This window comes from Chionomys nivalis, chromosome 2 (assembly GCF_950005125.1).
Source record: "Chionomys nivalis chromosome 2, mChiNiv1.1, whole genome shotgun sequence".
Lineage (NCBI taxonomy): Eukaryota > Metazoa > Chordata > Mammalia > Rodentia > Cricetidae > Chionomys > Chionomys nivalis.
This window is the reverse complement of record NC_080087.1, coordinates 67,266,756-67,284,240: the sequence shown is the minus strand read 5'-3', so window position 1 is coordinate 67,284,240 and position 17,485 is coordinate 67,266,756. Positions and strand designations below refer to the sequence as shown.

At 37.8% G+C, this 17,485-nt stretch overlaps 1 protein-coding gene across 3 annotated transcripts in view; it reads right to left on the bottom strand.

Moving 5' to 3' along the window:
- Nucleotides 1–15,376: 15,376 nt before the first annotated feature.
- Nucleotides 15,377–17,485, bottom strand: part of LOC130862677 (zinc finger protein 665-like) — a 32,286-nt gene continuing 30,177 nt past the window's right edge. For all 3 annotated transcript variants that reach the window (XM_057752406.1, XM_057752398.1, XM_057752416.1), the window contains exon 7: nt 15,377–17,400. In XM_057752406.1, coding sequence (XP_057608389.1) covers nt 15,794–17,400 — 1,607 coding nt within the window. In that variant the 3' untranslated portion in view covers nt 15,377–15,793. The remainder of the gene's footprint in view (nt 17,401–17,485) is intronic.

The window sequence follows — 17,485 nt, the reverse complement described above, 5'->3', positions numbered from 1 at the left end:
CAGAGAAACCCTGTCTCGAAAAACCAAGAAAAAAAAAATTTCAAATAAAACACCATAATATACACAATCCAGACTCTGTATTTTCCATCTTTTTTATTTGTTTATATATTGTTTTTTTAAAATATTTATTTATTATGGATACAACATTCTGTCTGCATATATGCCTGCAGGCCAGAAGAGGACACCAGACCTCATTACAGATGGTTGTGAACCACCATGTGTTTGCTGGGAATCGAACTCGGGTCCTTTGGAAGAGCATGCAATGCTCTTAACTACTGAGCCATCTCTCCAGCCCCCTATATTGTTTTTTTTTTGTTGTTGTTTTTTGTTTTGTTTTTTGTTTTGTTTTTTTTGTTTTTTTTTTTTTTTTTTTTGAGACGGCTTTTCTGTGTTGCTTTGGAGCCAGTCCTGGAACTGGCTCTTGTAGCCCTGGCTGGCCTCGAACTCACAGAGATCCACCTGCTTCTGCCTCCCAAGTGCTGGGATTAAAGGCATGTGCCACCACTGCCCAGCTTTTCCATCTTTATGTGGTTTGTTTTTCTTTATTCCTTTTAATCTATGACTATCTATGCTCTGTCTCTTTTAAGAATTTGATTTTTTTTAAAAAAATGATTTACTTCTCTTTATAATTCTCTATATTCTTTTTCTTCTCTTTCCCAAGCCTATGTACATTTATCCAGCACTATGACACATTTAGAGGTTTTTTTTTTTATCTGTATCTGACTTTATTGTGCATCTGTAATCATTTTCTGACCAGAAGCACGCCTTCTTAATGCTAAGTGGGTGTGGCTAGTGCCAACATGGCCCTGCCTGCTTGCTCTACCCAGTTCAGCATGGCGGGGCTGTTCACTGCCTTTGAGAGCCATTGCTTCATTTTAAGGCACACAGCTGGTCTATGTTGCCATTAAGCAAGTTGTAGCACTGTATGCTCCATTTAAATGCTCTGCAGCCAGATGTCCCAAAAGAGTCAGAGTTGATACTGGTCTGATCAGCCCAGGAAGCTGCTGTTTCAAAATCACTTTTTTCTGTCTTTTTATTTATTTTTTCTTTGTTTCGCTATCGCTAAATTAAGAAGACCTCTCTTAAAGGATCTGTGGCACACCGCCAGGAAACAGAGCAAGAAGCTGTGTTAAACTCATTTTTGTTGTTTATTGGCCAAATTCCTTTTCAAGCTCTCTCAGGTTTTATGTAGATTTAGCTAGCACACTTTGGAGCACCAATTTGTAGTAGGAAACTTTTCATTATTGTAGCTCTATATTAAAACTTGATGTCAGGGATGCCTCCAGAAGTTCCTTTATTGTACAGAATTGTTTTGGCTATCCTGGGTTTTTCATTTTTCCATATGGAGTTGATTATTGTTCTTTCAAGGTCTGTGAAGAACTGTGTTTATATTTTGATGGGGATTGCATTGAATCTATAGATTGCTTTTGGTAGGATTGCCATTTTTATTTTATTTTGGTTTTTCGAGACAGGGTTTCTCTGTAGCTTTGGAGCCTGTCCTGGAACTCCCTTTGTAGACCAGGCTGGCCTCGAACTCACAGAGATCCACCTGCCTCTGCCTCCCGAGTGCTGGGATTAAAGGCGTGCGCCACCACCACCCGGCTTGCCATTTTTATTATGTTGATTTCAAGAGCATGGGAGATCTTTCCATTTTCTGGTATCTTCTTCAATTTTTTTCAAAGACTTAATGTTCTTGTCAAACAAGGCTTTCACTTCTTTGGTTAGTGTTACCCCAAGATATTTTATGTTATTTGTGGCTATCCTAAAGGGTGTTCTCTGATTTCATTCTCTGCTTCTTTATCATTTGTTTATAGGAGGGCTACTGATGTTTTTTGGACTTGATCTTGTGTCCTGCCACATTACTGAAGGTATTTATCAGCTGTAGGAGTTCCCTAGTAGAGTTCTTAGGGTCACTTATGTATACTAGCACATCATCTGCAAATAGCAAAGTTTGACTTCTTCCTTTCCAGCTTGAATCTCATTGATCTCCTTTTGTTGTCTTATTGCTATAGTCAGAATTTTGAGACCTATGTTGAAGAGATATGGAGAAAGTGCACAGCCTTGTCTTGTTCCTGATTTTAGTGGAATTGCTTTGAGTTTCTCTCCGTTTAATTTGATGTGGGTTATCGGGTTGCTGTATATTACTTTTATTATGTTGAGATAAGTTCTTTGTATCCCTGATCTCTCCAAGACCCTTATCATGAATTTTGTCAAATGCTTTTTCAACATATAATGAGATTATCATATTTTTTTCTTTCAGTTTATTTATATGCTAGATTCCATTGATAGATTTTTGTATGTGGAACCATCCCTGCATCTCTGGGATGAAACCGACTTGATCATGGTGGATTTTTTTTTTTTTTTGATGTGTTCTTGGATTTGGTTTGCCAGTATTATTGAGTATTTTTGCATCTGTGTTCATAAGTGAGATTGGTCTGTAATTCTCTTTCTTGGTTGAGTCTTTGTGTGGTTTTGGTATCAGGGAAACTGTAGCATCATAAGTGAGATTGGTCTGTAATTCTCTTTCTTGGTTGAATCTTTGTGTGGTTTTGGTATCAGGGTAACTGTAGCATCTAAAAAGAGTTTGGCCATGTTCCTTCTATTTCTAGTCTTTGGAACACTTGAGGAGTATAGGTATTATCTCCTATTTGATGTTCTGGTAGGGTTTTGCAATGAAACCATCTGGCCCCATGACAATTGTTTTTTTGTTTTGTTTTGTTTTGTTTTTACTTTTCCAGTTTTATTATTTTTAAGTTTAAAATTACAACCACAGCAAATCTTTTCCGGCACTGATAACACTTGTTTAAAAAGGGGGAGGGGGCGCGAGTGCACGAGTTTCCTATTTTATTAAAATAAGAGAGACAACTGTACAGGTTTTTTCTCCCAGCTCCCGAAGTGAGACTAAGTACTAGTCTTAGATACGGATATATACATATACACTCATGCACACAAGCCTGGCTCTCTAAAGCTACCTAGCAAATTCAAATCAACTATATTATGTCTTAACAGTCCTCTCCCTGCTTCTCGCCCTCCTCGGCTAATTAGAAAAGACTCAAAAAGTACAAGAGGTTGGAGGGGTTTTAAGTGGCAGCAGACAGACATTGTGGAATGATTCCCTGTTCCTTAACCCATTGTGCAAGGATAGCCACAGACCTCATCTTTGTAATGATGAAGATGTACTTTTTTTTCCCTTGACTTGATATTAGCCTTGTTACGGGGTTAGGGATGGGGGCGGGGGTTGTTGGGTGGTTTGTTTACTGTAAAGGAAAATGGAACTGGCAAAGTTCTGGCTAGATGAGGGGACCCAGGAACAAAAGTTTGTCTTTTCAAGGCTTTCTTAAGTTGCTCATCCATCCCTCGTGAGAGCTTCAAAACCTCTGGTGGGGAGCAGAGGGTGACACCCCTCCTAACTGGCCAGAGAGGGACGGAGGAAAAACTCCAGTGGTGAGCAGTTGGGGACCTTGTCACTTATGCCCTAGTGCCTCACCATTGACAGCTGGCCAGAGAAACCATGGCTTCTCACTATTAGGATCTAGCCATTGGGGAAGCAGGGCTCTTTTCAACAGTCTCTTGTTAAATGGGAGTGGACTTGGGAGGGGTGGGGAGTCAACCAAGTGCCTCAGTGTGCCTATGGAAACTTGGGTTTTTTTCCACACAGTTGATGGGCTGTGTCTTTTTGTTATTGTTCCTTGTATAAGATGTGGCTTTGCTTGGTGCCACTTCAGTTCTACCAGCTGCCACTTAAAACCCCTCCAACCTCATGACAATTGTTTTAAAGGGAAACATTTTATTGGGGCTGACTTACAGTTTCAAATTTAGTCTTAGAACTTTAAATCTTTGAAGGAAGAAATCGAAGAAGACACCAGAAAGTGGAAAGATCTCCCATGCTCCTGGGTAGGCAGAATTAACATAGTAAAAATGGCAATCTTACCAAAAGCAATCTACAGATTCAACACAATGCCCAGCAAAATCCCAGCAAAATTCTTCAGAGACCATAAAAAAAACAGTACCTAACTTCATTTGGAAAAGCAAAAAACCCAGGATAGCTAAAACAATCCTATGCAATAAAAGAACTTCTGGACGCATCACAATCCCTGACTTCAAACTCTACTAGAGCTACAGTACTGAAAACAGCTTGGTATTGGCATAAGAACAGACAGGAGGACCAATGGAACCAAACAGAAGACCTAGATATCAATCCATACATCTTCAAATACCTGATCTTTGATAAAGAAGCAAAATATAACAAATGGGAAAAAGAAAGCATATTTAACAAGTGGTGCTGGTATAACTGGATATAAACATGTAGAAGAATGAAAACAGACCCATATCTATCACCATGCATAATTCAAGTCCAAATGGATCAAAGACATTAAGTCCTTTTTTAAAGCCTTCTGATCTTCTGACCAGATGCCTTCTGACCTCAGCAGGCATCAGTCACAAAACATACATACATGCTGCAAAGTAGTGATATATAAAAGCTAATATAAATGATCTAATAAATGTTTTTAAAACAAAAAATATGCAAATGGGATGTGCAATATTGTTTGCCATATTGTTTCTCTGGAAATGAATCTGGAATAGTGTAACCTAAATGACGTCAAGATTATCCTATTTTATGTTACTGACAGTTTGTGTGAAAGGTACTACTCAAGGAAATACGATTTTAAAATTTAATATTAATTTTACTGTTCATTTGTCCTATGTATGTATGTAAAGAAAGAATCTTATTAGTTTTATTTCAGGATAATGTGTAACTCCTGTATCTAACTTTGTTTCCTAATTTCCTAATTTTGATGTTTCTGTAGTTTCTTTAGATTCTATTACTTTTTGTCAATTTTCTCATTTCCTAAAGTACTCTCAAAAGGACTTTGATAAAAATTGATTACCTTTCTGTACAGTAACAAACTTTGTATATATTGTTTTCCCATTGACTATTCCTATTGTCTCTCTTCACAGCATTTCTCAGTCGTTTCCTTTACAGTAATTTTAATAGATTTTGAATTTTGGTTTAACCTTCTGAAAGTTTTTTAAATCCTGTAGCTTTCTCAAATTTTCTTATCGTTTTAGCATTACTTTGTTCATTTTGCATTAATTGTCAATTACTCTTGAAACAAATTGTTTACAGTCTTTAATGAAGAGAAAACTCTTGCTGATTGTGTTCTCCTGTTTTAATAAGAACTTGCTGACCATTTCTCAATGTCCACATGTCATATATGTATTTTTCTGTTTTCTGTAATTGTATACATTTTGAAGAGAAATAAATGTTTCCCAGACATTGAATTCATGATTTCAGTGCCATTCTATGACACAACAGAATTTGGAGAAAGTGTTTCACTTATAGAAGTTTGTAGTCGGGCGGTGGCGCACGCCTTTAATCCCAGCACTTGGGAGGCAGAGGCAGGCGGACCTCTGTGAGTTCGAGACCAGCTTGGTCTACAAGAGCTAGTTCCAGGACAGGCTCCAAAACCACAGAGAAACCCTGTCTCGAAAAAAAAAAAAAAGTTTGTAGCACATGTCCAGTCTATCCTCTGCAGCCTCCAACCCACTTCACTTTGTACCCCTGTATGCCATATTAACAAGACTATCTGACTTGAGGCTAAAACCCAGGAACAGGCAGCCCAACAATATGTCATTTTTTAGCTATTACTTAGCCCAATAACTATGCCATTGACCCATGTATCTGTTTTCCCAGTACTGTGCTGTTTTTATTACTATAGCTTTGTAGTGAAATATTCTACAGTTCTTTTATTATTCAGGTTAGTTTTGGCTATCTTTTTTTTGTGTGTGTGTTTTCATATGAAGCTGAAATTTTTTTTTTTTTTTTTTTTTTAAGATCTGAGATGATGTCTGGCAATGATGGTGCATGCCTTCACTGAATTCCTTTAGAAAGTGCATGCAAAAATTCCTAGCACTCTGGAAGAAGAGGCAATCAGATCTCTGAGTTCAAAGTCAGCCTGGTCTACAAAGTGAGGTTCAGGATTACTATGGCAAAGAAGGACCCTGTCTTAAAAAAAACAGTAGCAAAAAAATATACTTGGATAATTATGTTAGGATTTGAATCATGGTTTGCTATTGTTAGGATGGTCGAGGTCCTTATATTATTCCAACTAATCCATGAACATGAGACATATTTTCATCTTTTGAAATCTTCAACTTATTTTTTAATGACTTGACCTTATTTTTGGTACCTTTTATTGAGTTTTTATGCAATATATTTTGATCAGTTTTTACACATCCTAAATACATTGCTTATGATATGCAAATGGTTGGTACTTCACTGAATTCCCTCGGGAAGTGATTGGGGCATTCTTTGATTATTCTAGTTTATTCTCATAACCATTCTTTGAATTATTTGTTTAGTATGTCATGGAGTTTACTCTCACCTAAGTGCATGACTGGCATTTTGAGGCATAATAATAAATATAAATGCCCTATTAAAAAGAGGAAGTAAAAAAAGAACTCATTTTCTGAAGACCTGGAAATGAAATGTTTCATTCCTGTGACCCCCCAAATACATTTTACAGCTGGGATTTCTACTATGCCAGTTCTAGGAGAATAAAAATTCATTATTATTTGACAATCTGTTTTAGTTCAATGAGTAGGAAGCTTAAATGAACCCACTTGACAGTGATTGCAGCTGTAAGTCAGTATCATTAGATCAAACTTACCTGTCCATTTCCTGTGACACATATCATATCATTTATATAAGTAGAGCTGTTGACCATGTGGAAAACATTGCTAAACTTTTTTATTTTTACCTTAAGCCCAAAACTAAGTGGGAAATTCCAAATCTGGAAAATGTCATGATTTGCCTGTAGCATTTCTTTCTGGTCATAATCTCTGCTTCTCCAACAGGATTAGTGAAATGGGTCTTCTTCAGAAAGGAGTTTATCTAAAAGACAGGAAGCATTGTATAGTGCAGTGTGCCCCTAGTTACGCAGAAAATCTGATTTCATCTTATATTCTTTCATCTCTCCCTCAAAATGCAAGTTTCTTAAGTGTGCCAAGAAGAGAAAAGTTAATGAAAGAAAAATGACAACATTATTGTCATATTTCTATAATTTTGATTCTTTCAAAAGAAACGAACATACACAGACACACATGTGCGCACACGCACACACACGACATAAATAGATGAACATGCACTGACACACAGGCAGGCATACACATACATACCAAGACATACCTCAGAATATTCTCTTAAACATAATCTAACAGCATTAATTTTATGTATTTATGTTTCAAACAAAAGCAAAATTTTTAACATTTCAGTTAATCCTTGCTTTTCAACTTGTTCTACCACTAACTTACTTGAGTAGCATTTAGATCCTGTGAGTACTTATCTTAAAATTCTTGTTTGTTATTAATCATCTAAGGATTCACTGAAGTTGTGATCTGTGATCAGTCACTACATGTATTTTTTCAAGATCCACAGGTATGACTATAATCATTAAAATTTACTATGTAACATATCAGCATTAATATTCCATCTCAGAGTGTGTTGGTTTCCCTGAAGGTTTTACAGCAGATAGGGGAAAATGATCCATGAACAGAAAGAATGAAACTAGGCACAGTCCATTTTATTGTAATTCGTGGTGAACCAGGACTTTTAGACTCTGCTCAGACCATTTTCCTTTAGTCATATTTAAGAATAGCACAATTATTAAAGATGTATTCAGATACTGATTAACTTAGTCCCAAGTGCCAAAAATTTAAGACATATTTACATTGAGATTTCTTACAAAGTACATCTGACTTCGTTCATAAGAATGGGTACTGGTTTCGAGACCACCCTGGTCTACAGAGCTAGTTCCAGGACAGGCTCCAAAGCCACAGAGAAACCCTGTCTCAAAAAACCAAAAAAAAAAAAAAAAAAAAAAGAATGGGTACTGGTAACGGAGAGATAGTGCCCAAGACTTAGGGTTTAGGGAGTTTGAGGTAATGCCTATGGGTGTTAGGATTGGCCTGGCCCTAAGACAATATAGGAGTCACTTAGGCTCTTGAAAAGCACAAGTGACCTCACTCAGAAGAGTGCAATTTATGGTCTAAAAGCAGTGCTCAAGAGTTAGAGGGAAAGGTCTTGGATAAGTAAGACCATGAATTCTGAAAGATAAGGCAGAACCCGCCTCATCAGACAGCAAAGGACAACCAGGTTGTAAAATGACATCATTCCTTCATTTCTAGCATTTCAGGAAAAGCAACTTTGCACTTCATTTTGTTTTGTTTTTATTATTTATTTATTTATTTATTTATTTATTTTGGTTTTGCAAGATAGGGTTTCACTGTAGCTGTCAAGCTTGTCCTGGAATTAGCTCTAGTAGACCAGGCTGGCCTCAAACTCACAGGGATCCAGCTGCCTCTGCACCACAACTGCCCAGCTGCACCTCATTTTGTTGAAGAAGTAAGCTGTGTATTTAACTTTCCGGGCTTCTCCAGTGCTCATCTGTGTGTACAAGGCAAGCATAAGAGAATTATAAAACTATATAAGAAAGGACCAAGGAAAAGGGAAAATGTTCATAGGCATGAGGATAATTTAAAGGTCACCTGAGAGATTTTATCTATCTCCTTGTACAAAGCATTAATTTGAACATCAATAGTATGAGAAAAATATGACATTAAATCAATGCATATCAGGAAATTGTTGACAATCAAGATTATGCTTGAGCAACAAATAATTTGTAGTAGCTCTATTTTGTAAAACTGTGATCTTCACCTATCTCTTGGTTGATCTGTGCTAATAGTTTTGCTGTGGTATTAGTGGTTTTACTAATCAAACAGGCAATTTGAGATATTTCTCTTTGTATTTCAGTAACCGCTCCTGGAATAGGCAATAAAAGAGCAAAAGTGGCCGGGCGGTGGTGGCGCACGCCTTTAATCCCAGCACTCGGGAGGCAGAGGCAGACGGATTTCTGTGAGTTTGAGACCAGCCTGGTCTACAAGAGCTAGTTCCAGGACAGACTCCAAAACCACAGAGAAACCCTGTCTTGAAAAAAAAAAAGAAAGTGTTCCCTATCTGGGCGGTGGTGGCGCACACCTTTAATCCCAGCATTTGGGAGGCAGAGGCAGGCGGATCTCTGTGAGTTCGAGACCAGCCTGGTCTACAAGAGCTAGTTCCAGGACAGACTCCAAAACCACAGAGAAACCCTGTCTCGAAAAAAACAAAAAAAAAGAGCAAAAGTGACTTCAACAATTACAGGATCTAATAGATGCAAAGAATCATCACACGTTTTAGGGAGACCTCTCCTAATCCTATTGATTGGTTGCAGGAATTCACTGAATAAAATGGTTGTAAGATGCCCTATTCCATATAAGCCGTTATAAACCATAGGAAGGAGAGTATAAGTATTTTTTTTAAAAAGGCCCATCCCTAGCACACTTGTTTACCAGAAAAAAAACATAGTGGTTGGAAGTGGAATTACAATAAGTACATTCAAAGCATCAATAATGTGATAGGAAAACAACATTGACAGGAATATCAGGCCAGGCCTTGTAAATACCATTGACAGTGAATTTTATATTATCTGCTGTTACTTATGATTGATGCTTATGAGTGACTCCTATGCCGTGCAAGTTTCTTTTCAACAGCCCGGGAAAAGGTGGGTCTCTTTTGATGCAAAAAGATTGTTTAACTTCCATGTATCAAATTAAGCCATAGGTTATTTTCTAGACCATTGGCAATAGATAGCATTATTTTATTTTGGTTTTTTGAGACAGGGTTTTTCTGTAGCTTTGGAGCCTGTCCTGGAACTAGCTCTTGTAGACCAGGCTGGTCTCAAACTCACAGAGATCCGCCTGCCTCTGCCTCCCAAGTGCTGGGATTAAAGGCGTGCGCCACCACCGCCCAGCAATAGCATTATTTTAGATGCAGATTCAATGCAATGCCTATCAAAATCCCAGCATAATTCTTCAAAGACATCAAAAGAATGGTACTCAACTTCATATGGAAAAGCAAAACACCCCAGGATAGCAAAAACAAGTATTTTTAGAGTTCATGGAGACCTTTTGGGGGTTTTGTTTCATAAAACCATATAGGTTGGAGGGCATCTATAGGTTCCCATCCTCTGTGAAAACATTATAACCTCTTTTCCAAAGTAACATATCCTTAGACTCAAATTTTAAAGTTCAAGATACCTTTAAAATACCTATGTTGGTTTAGCTTAGCAGCCTGTCCAATGAAATGCCTTTTTGTAGTTAGCTTATTCAGTCAAAAATTAAAAGAAAACACAATAATATACATAATCCAGACTCTGTGTGTTTTCCATCTTTTACTCCTGTACTCTGTCTCTCTGTACTCTTTTATATTACTGTCTCTTTAAAGACTTTTAGTTTTTAAAACTACTTCTTTTTATAACTGTCTATACTCTTTTCCCTCTCTTAAATCTACATACATTTTTTAAACACATTGTATTTCATTTAGAGTTCTTTATGTCTGAATCTGTCCTATTGTGTATCTGTAATCATTTTTTTTCTGACCAGAAAATTTTTTGTTAATGTTAAGTAGGCATGTGTAGGACTAACTCTACCCAGTCCATCATGGCAGAGGCATGTTCGCCACCTCTGTGAGCCATGCTCACTGCCCCAGCCCCAGGGACAGAGTGGGTCTACATCTCCATGAAGCAATTTGTAACATGCTGCTCACAGAATCCATTTAAGTTCTCCATAGCAGTATCTCTCCAAAGAGTCAAAGCCATTCATGAAATCAGCATGAACCAGGAAGCCAGCCTTTAAAAAAAAAATACTTCTTATGGTTTATTTAACTTTATTTTATGTGCATTGGTGTGAAGGTGTCAGATCCCCTGGAACTGGATTTTCAGACAGTTGTGAACTGCCATGTGGTTGCTGGGAATTGAACCCAGGTCCTCTGGCAGGGCATTCAGTGCTTTAACCACTGAGCCATCTCTCCAGACCCAGGAAGCCAGCTTTTAAAGAAGCCATACAGTTTTTGCTGCTAATACTGAGTTAAAGCCTTCTCTTAAAGGAGCCACACCACTGGTTACTGCCAGCAAGCAGCGCTCACCAGAGAAAATGCTGCTACCAAGAAGCTGTGCTTAACTCTGTTCTTTTGTGCCTAGAATTCCTTCCCAAATTCTCTCAGATTTTATGTGGATGTAGTTGCCCCACATTGGGTGCCATTTTTGTAAATGGTGACTGCTCATTTGTTTCCCAGCTGCCCACACTCGAATAATCACAGAGAAGTTATATTAATTGCAATACTGTTTGGCCAATGGCTTATGTGTATTTCTAGTTACCTCTTAAATCTTAAATTAAGCCATTTCCATTATTCTGTGTATTGTCATGAGGCAGTGGCTTACCAGGTAAAGTTCTAGTGTCTGTCTCCTTCAGCAGCTACATGACATCTCCCTGACTCCACCTACTCTCTATCTGTTCAGATTTCCTGCCTGGCTTTACTCTGCTAAGCCATTGGCCAAAACAGCTTTATTAATTAGCCAATAAAAGCAATGCATATATAGAAGAACATCGCATAACACATTCACACGGAGCTCTCAAACTTGCAAAATAGTTTTCATTGGAAACCCAATTTCATTCCATTTCATTGGAAACAGTAGAGTCTGTAAGAAAGCTGAAAGGACTAGGTATTTCCATTACTCCTGAAAGCACCAAATCATAAAATAGAATATCTATAACTCCTATGATAAAAGGGGTGTGTTTGAGCCAGATGTGTTGGTGCAGTATCTAATCTTAGCATTAAAGATACAGAAGCAGGTAAATCCCACTTAAGGCTATGTGTCTACATGGTGAGTTCTAAGACGGTCAGGACAATAGACTCGACAAATATTTACTCAACAAAACAAAGCCTAAGCCAAACAACACCAAGGGAATCTAGCTACTCATTCATGGTTAGAGTGCTTTTATTGGACCAAAGAGAGAAGAGAAAATTAGAGAAGAATTTCTTAATATAGGGGCTGGAGAGATGGCTCAGTGGTTAAGAGCACTGACTGCTCTTCCAGAGGACCTGAGTTCTATTCCCAGCAACCACATGGTGGCTCACAACCATCTGTATTGAGATCTGGTGCCCTCTTCTGGCCTGCAGACATACATGGAGGAAGAATGTTGTATACATAATAAATAAATAAAATCTTAAAAAAAAGAATTTCTTAAAATAGTTTAGTGATAGAATTATTTAAAAGATGCTTTCCCATTTTGTACTTATCTATATAGTCCATGTTGTAACTGTAATTATAGTGTGCCTTGATATTCTCTCACAGCATTCATGCTATGCTTTTCCATTTTAAGCTATCATAATAAGAATTTAATAAATGTAGATATATTTTTGAATGCAGTATTTACATACTAGGTCACATACATTACAGATAGAAAATTATTGGGAAATCAAAATTTGGTTGGTAAATATTAATATTTTCAATCATTATTATGGGACTTGGTAAATAATACTTTCAGATTCATTTAAATCTACCCTGGTTCCTTGTGTAACTAATCATTAATCAGTTCTCAGTGAATGCCTAACCTCCACAAACAAAGGCCACTTGCTCAAATAAGTGATACAACAGTGGAGGAAGAAAGTATTGGTGAGTTTAAATTCCAGAGTTTTGTTAACTGCTATGATAGCATGAGAACCGTGTTTGCAAACAAGGCATATTATACTCTTCTAGATTATTCTTCTGTAAATACCCTAACATAAGTGAAAGGAATGCAATCCCAATAAGGCCCAATTTATATTATCTATGTTTACTGAAATGCTAGGGTATCCACCACAGAACTTTGGGAGGGAGTGTCCTTCTAATAAGCAGTAGAGAAACTAACTACACTCCTGTTCCAGTCCAAACTGCCTATTTGCCAGTCCTGCTGTTCTACTGAGCTATTTTTCCTCCCAAGGCACAGCTGACTTATGACTTCCCCAGGCTGTCCCTCAGGGTATCCTGCAGATGAAGGTGTCCTATCCCTATAAGATCCTGAGTCCTGTTTGGTTCATTAAAAAATAGCTCCCAGAAGTCCCCCCTAAGAATTCGAATCAAGTTTCTGTATTCTGTTTTTTACTGGGCACTTTCACAAATGCTTGTGAATTTTCCAACCCAGAGAATCCCTGTTTTATTTGCTATCACTGCTCTGATAAGCTGACTGTCCCGGCACCACTCATAATTCATCCCTCTCTCCCTGTCATTGCCCTCTGACTACCATGGACCTCACAGATCTGGCTCTCAGACTAAACTGGATTTGCTCTATATAGATTTGCCACAACTTCTGCAACCATTGACAAGAACAGTGTATATAAATGGTCACCAAATGAAAATATTGAGGTGGGTAAAAGGTTAGATATCTAGTCATTGCACAGTTTTTCAAATTTGCAAGAACAGTGAAAAGTCTGTGCTGAATTAGGATGATTTCAAGGTCTTCAAGCAGAGGGAACTCATTCATTGAATACCTGAATTGGGATCCCAGGCCTATTCATCTAATTGGAATCACCATATTTTTTTTGGGGTGGGGGGGGAAGGCCAGAGATCTAACTTTCCACTGTCTCCTGTCTCAGGTTCTGTTGGACCCTAGAGTCCAAACACCGAGGAGGAGTCGCCCCCCAGAGACCACCTCTTACACCACAGCGGATGTAAAAGCATGAGGATTTTATTAATTCTGTCATGACAGGGTCTTTCAGCATTAGAGGTCAGAAAGACCCCGAATAGCTGGTACAGACAACTTTAAAAGGAAAAGCCATAGAAGCAAAGGGGAGTGTCTTGGGGGTTGTTCCTTGACTATTATGATTGGCCTATTCAAAAGGGCTACTATCAATAATTGGCTGGAGAGCAGTTGCCAGATCAAATGAGATAAGAGGTCACTTTGATCCCATTTCTCAGGAATTCAGCACAGACTTTTCACTGTTCTTGCAAATTTGAAAAACTGTACAATGACTAGAGATCTCTGAGACTCATCAATATCTAAGGGTTATCTTGCCCCTACTCAATAACTGAGTTCTATTTGGAGAACATTCACAAGGACTCAGGGAGATGATGTAAAGTTCCCAACAATTGTTAGGTGTGTGGGCAATTGTTAGGTCCTTGGTTTCCAGAGGGGAAAGGGGAAGCACTACTGCTGAGATTGAGTTGTCAGAAATAGCTTTAAAGTTATGTTAGAGTTCTACAGTTCAATGTTCCCGGCACACCAGCAACTAATACAAAGTATGACTACTTGAAACCTACAGCTTGAATTTACTCAAGGTTGTATTAGCTCGTATGTCAACAAACTCCAATAATGAGAATTTTCCAACCATATTTTCTTATGAGTTGAATATAACTTCTTTCTCGTATTAAAATCTGTGAAAATTTTACATAATAGGATGGTTTTGCCCACTGTAACTAACATACTGTTTTGTCTAAGGCCAGAAATGTCTGCATCTTCCTACTTATATAATGCTTTCGAATTGGACTAAATATTTTTCAGCCATTCTCAGCTCTTCAAAAGAATCTTCCAGCACATTTTTGGGGATTTCTAAGCTAACATGAGGATGGAGATTTTGTCTACTTCATACTTTTTCATGATAGGTTCAGAAAGATTGACCCATGACATTAAGTTGAAAATGAGTCCTTTGTAAAGCCTTATTATGTTTCATGATGAATTTTCCAGGATGTCTATAATAGCATTCTTTAAATGATTTAACAAAAAGAACTGAAATTCAATGTATTCCTTAGGGCTTGTAGAATGGGATTCTAAAGTACAGCAGTGTAGGGCCCATGGGTCTACCCCTGCTCCCAGGATTCATCTTGATGACAGTTTCTGGCCAGTCAGCTAAAACATCTTGTTTGTTCTTGTGCTCCATCTGCCCTGCCTGGTGATTAGCTATTACTAATTGTTTACTCTATCTTGGGCATGGTAATTTCCCACCTGCCTGGGGGAAATTCCTTGTGCAGCAGATAGGTATATAAGGTTTTTCCTAAGTTTAAATAAATGGTATATGGCTGATCTCCTTTCAAATGACCCAGGTCTCTTGTGTTCTTTCAATCTCCAGGCCCTTGCCCGGCTTGCATACGGTACAGTGGAGCACAAACTGTACTGAAAGTAACACAGGCATTGCACAGTAGTACAGATCACCACAATCTGTGTATTACTAGACCATGGGGAGCCTTGTTTTGAGGGTGCATTTTGTTGAATCGTGTAATTCAGAGCCATGAAGGGACACAGCCCAGTTTGGATGATGTGTTTCACTGACCCAGGCTTACTTAGTTTGGTGACTCAAATGTTTTCTCTCCAAAATCTATTCTCCATCATACCACAAATTTCAAGGAACAATTACTTCAGAACATATTTAATGAGACCCTATTCCAGGGGAGATGGAACCTACATAGGTATCTACTCACCCCAACAAGGAACTGAAAAAAAGAACCAAGCCAAACTTCTTGAACCAATCAGCTTTATTTTGGGGTTAGAGGAATATGAGAAAGTGATATTTACTGAAGCACAGGGGACTCAAAGACAGTTGTAACCATGAAGCTCCAAGTCAGCATGGGATACAACATAAAAATTCAGGACACCTGGAGCATACTGTACACCTGTAGGCATTTCTTCAAGTATAAGAGCATACTATCTTTGTGGATCATTTTATCAAATTTGAGCAGTATGATCTGAGTTTTTCCATTTGAGTTAAGCATACTGAATCCTGTCAGCTTCAGGAATTTCTTGTAGTTATTTTGAGGTGTATATTTCCTGTCTTAGTCAGCTCTCATCCAATATGGATCAATACAGTCTCCAAGAAATTGCCATATACCAGTACATCCTTCAGGTTTTGCTGAGGCAGAGTATAAAGATTATGCCACAATATCTGCTATGAAAATTTTTCTCCCCTGTGTGAATTTTCAGATGTTTCTGTAGACTTGAGAGACAAAAAAGGGTTTTCCTTATATATTACATTATCAAGTTCCTCTCCTGTATAAATTCTTTGATGTGTTCTCAAGGTGATTTCTGTGGGAAATGAGTTTTTGCATTGACTATATTTGTAAGGTTTCTCTTCTGTATGAATTCGCTGATGTTTTCTAAGATTTGAGCAACTGATAAAGGATTTGTAACATTCACTACATTTATAAGGTTTCTCTCCTGTATGAAGTCTTTGATGAATTCTAAGGTGGTCTTTCGTGGTAAAGGATTTGTCACATTCACTACATTTGTAAGGTTTCACTCCTGTATGAATTCTCTGATGAATTCTAAGGTGGCCTATCTGGGTAAAGCATGTATCACATTCACTACATTTGTAAGGTTTCTCTCCCATATGAAGTCTCTGATGAGTTCTAAGACTGCTCTTCTGAGTAAAGGACTTCTCACATTCATTACATTTATACGGTTTCTCTCCAGTATGAATTCTGTAATGGATTCTAAGGTGGTCTTTCTTGGTAAAGGATTTGTCACATTCATTACATTTGTAAGGTTTCTCTCCTGTATGGACTCTCTGATGATTAGTAAGATGGCCTCTCTGGGTAAAGGATTTGTCACATTCACTACATTTATAAGGTTTCTTTCCTATATGAATTCTCTGATGTGTTCTAAGACTGCTCTTCTGGGTAAAGGATTTTTGACATTCATTACATTTATATGGATCCTTCTGTCTATGGATTCTCTGATGAGTTCGAAGATGGTCTTTCTTGGTAAAGGATTTGTCACATTCACTACATCGGTAAGGTTTCTCTCCTGTAAGAACTTTCGGATGCATTCTATGTTCTGAGGTACTGAAAGAGGATTTGTCACATTCACTATATTTGTAGGTATTCTCTCCAGAATGCAATCTGCAATGTCTTTTAAATTCTGATGTATGAGAAAAGCACTTAGGACACTCTGTACTGTAGGTTTTTTCTCCACAATGGAACTTGCAGTGTACTTTGACTTGTGACAAATGTAGAAAGGATTTACTACATTGTGTACATTTACAGAATTTCTGTTTATTATGACCTCTCTGATATTTACTAAGGCTTGAGTCTGTCTTGAAGCATTTTCCACATTTATGGCTTTGGTGGGGTTTCCTCACACTATTCGTTCTTTCTAGCATGAGTTCATGCTTAGGGTCAAAAGATTTATCATTCTCTGTATTTTTGTGTTCTTTCTGTCCTGTGTGTACTCTTTGATTCTGACTAATGATGAAACACAAATTTAAACAGTTTACACAGTCATTAACTTTGCAAGCTTCTTCTTCAGGGTTTCCACATTTGTGGCTGTATAAGTGTAATGATTCAACAGAAGAGTTTCGGTGGTTACCAAATATGTACTTGTTGCAGATTTTTGTTTTATCCCTAGCATTATGATTATACTTGGACAATTTATGAATTCCTTTGTCAGGCTCATTGTATTTATAAGGATTCTCTTTGGTATATACCTGCTGATGGACAATGTGCTCTGAGCTTTGATCCAAGACTTTCTCATAGTTATAACATATGCAATGGTTGCCTGAAAAATTAGCACAATGAGGGAAGACAGGGATTAATGCATGAGTAAAAAACTTAACTGATTTGCCTTAAGTTTTTTAAGAAAC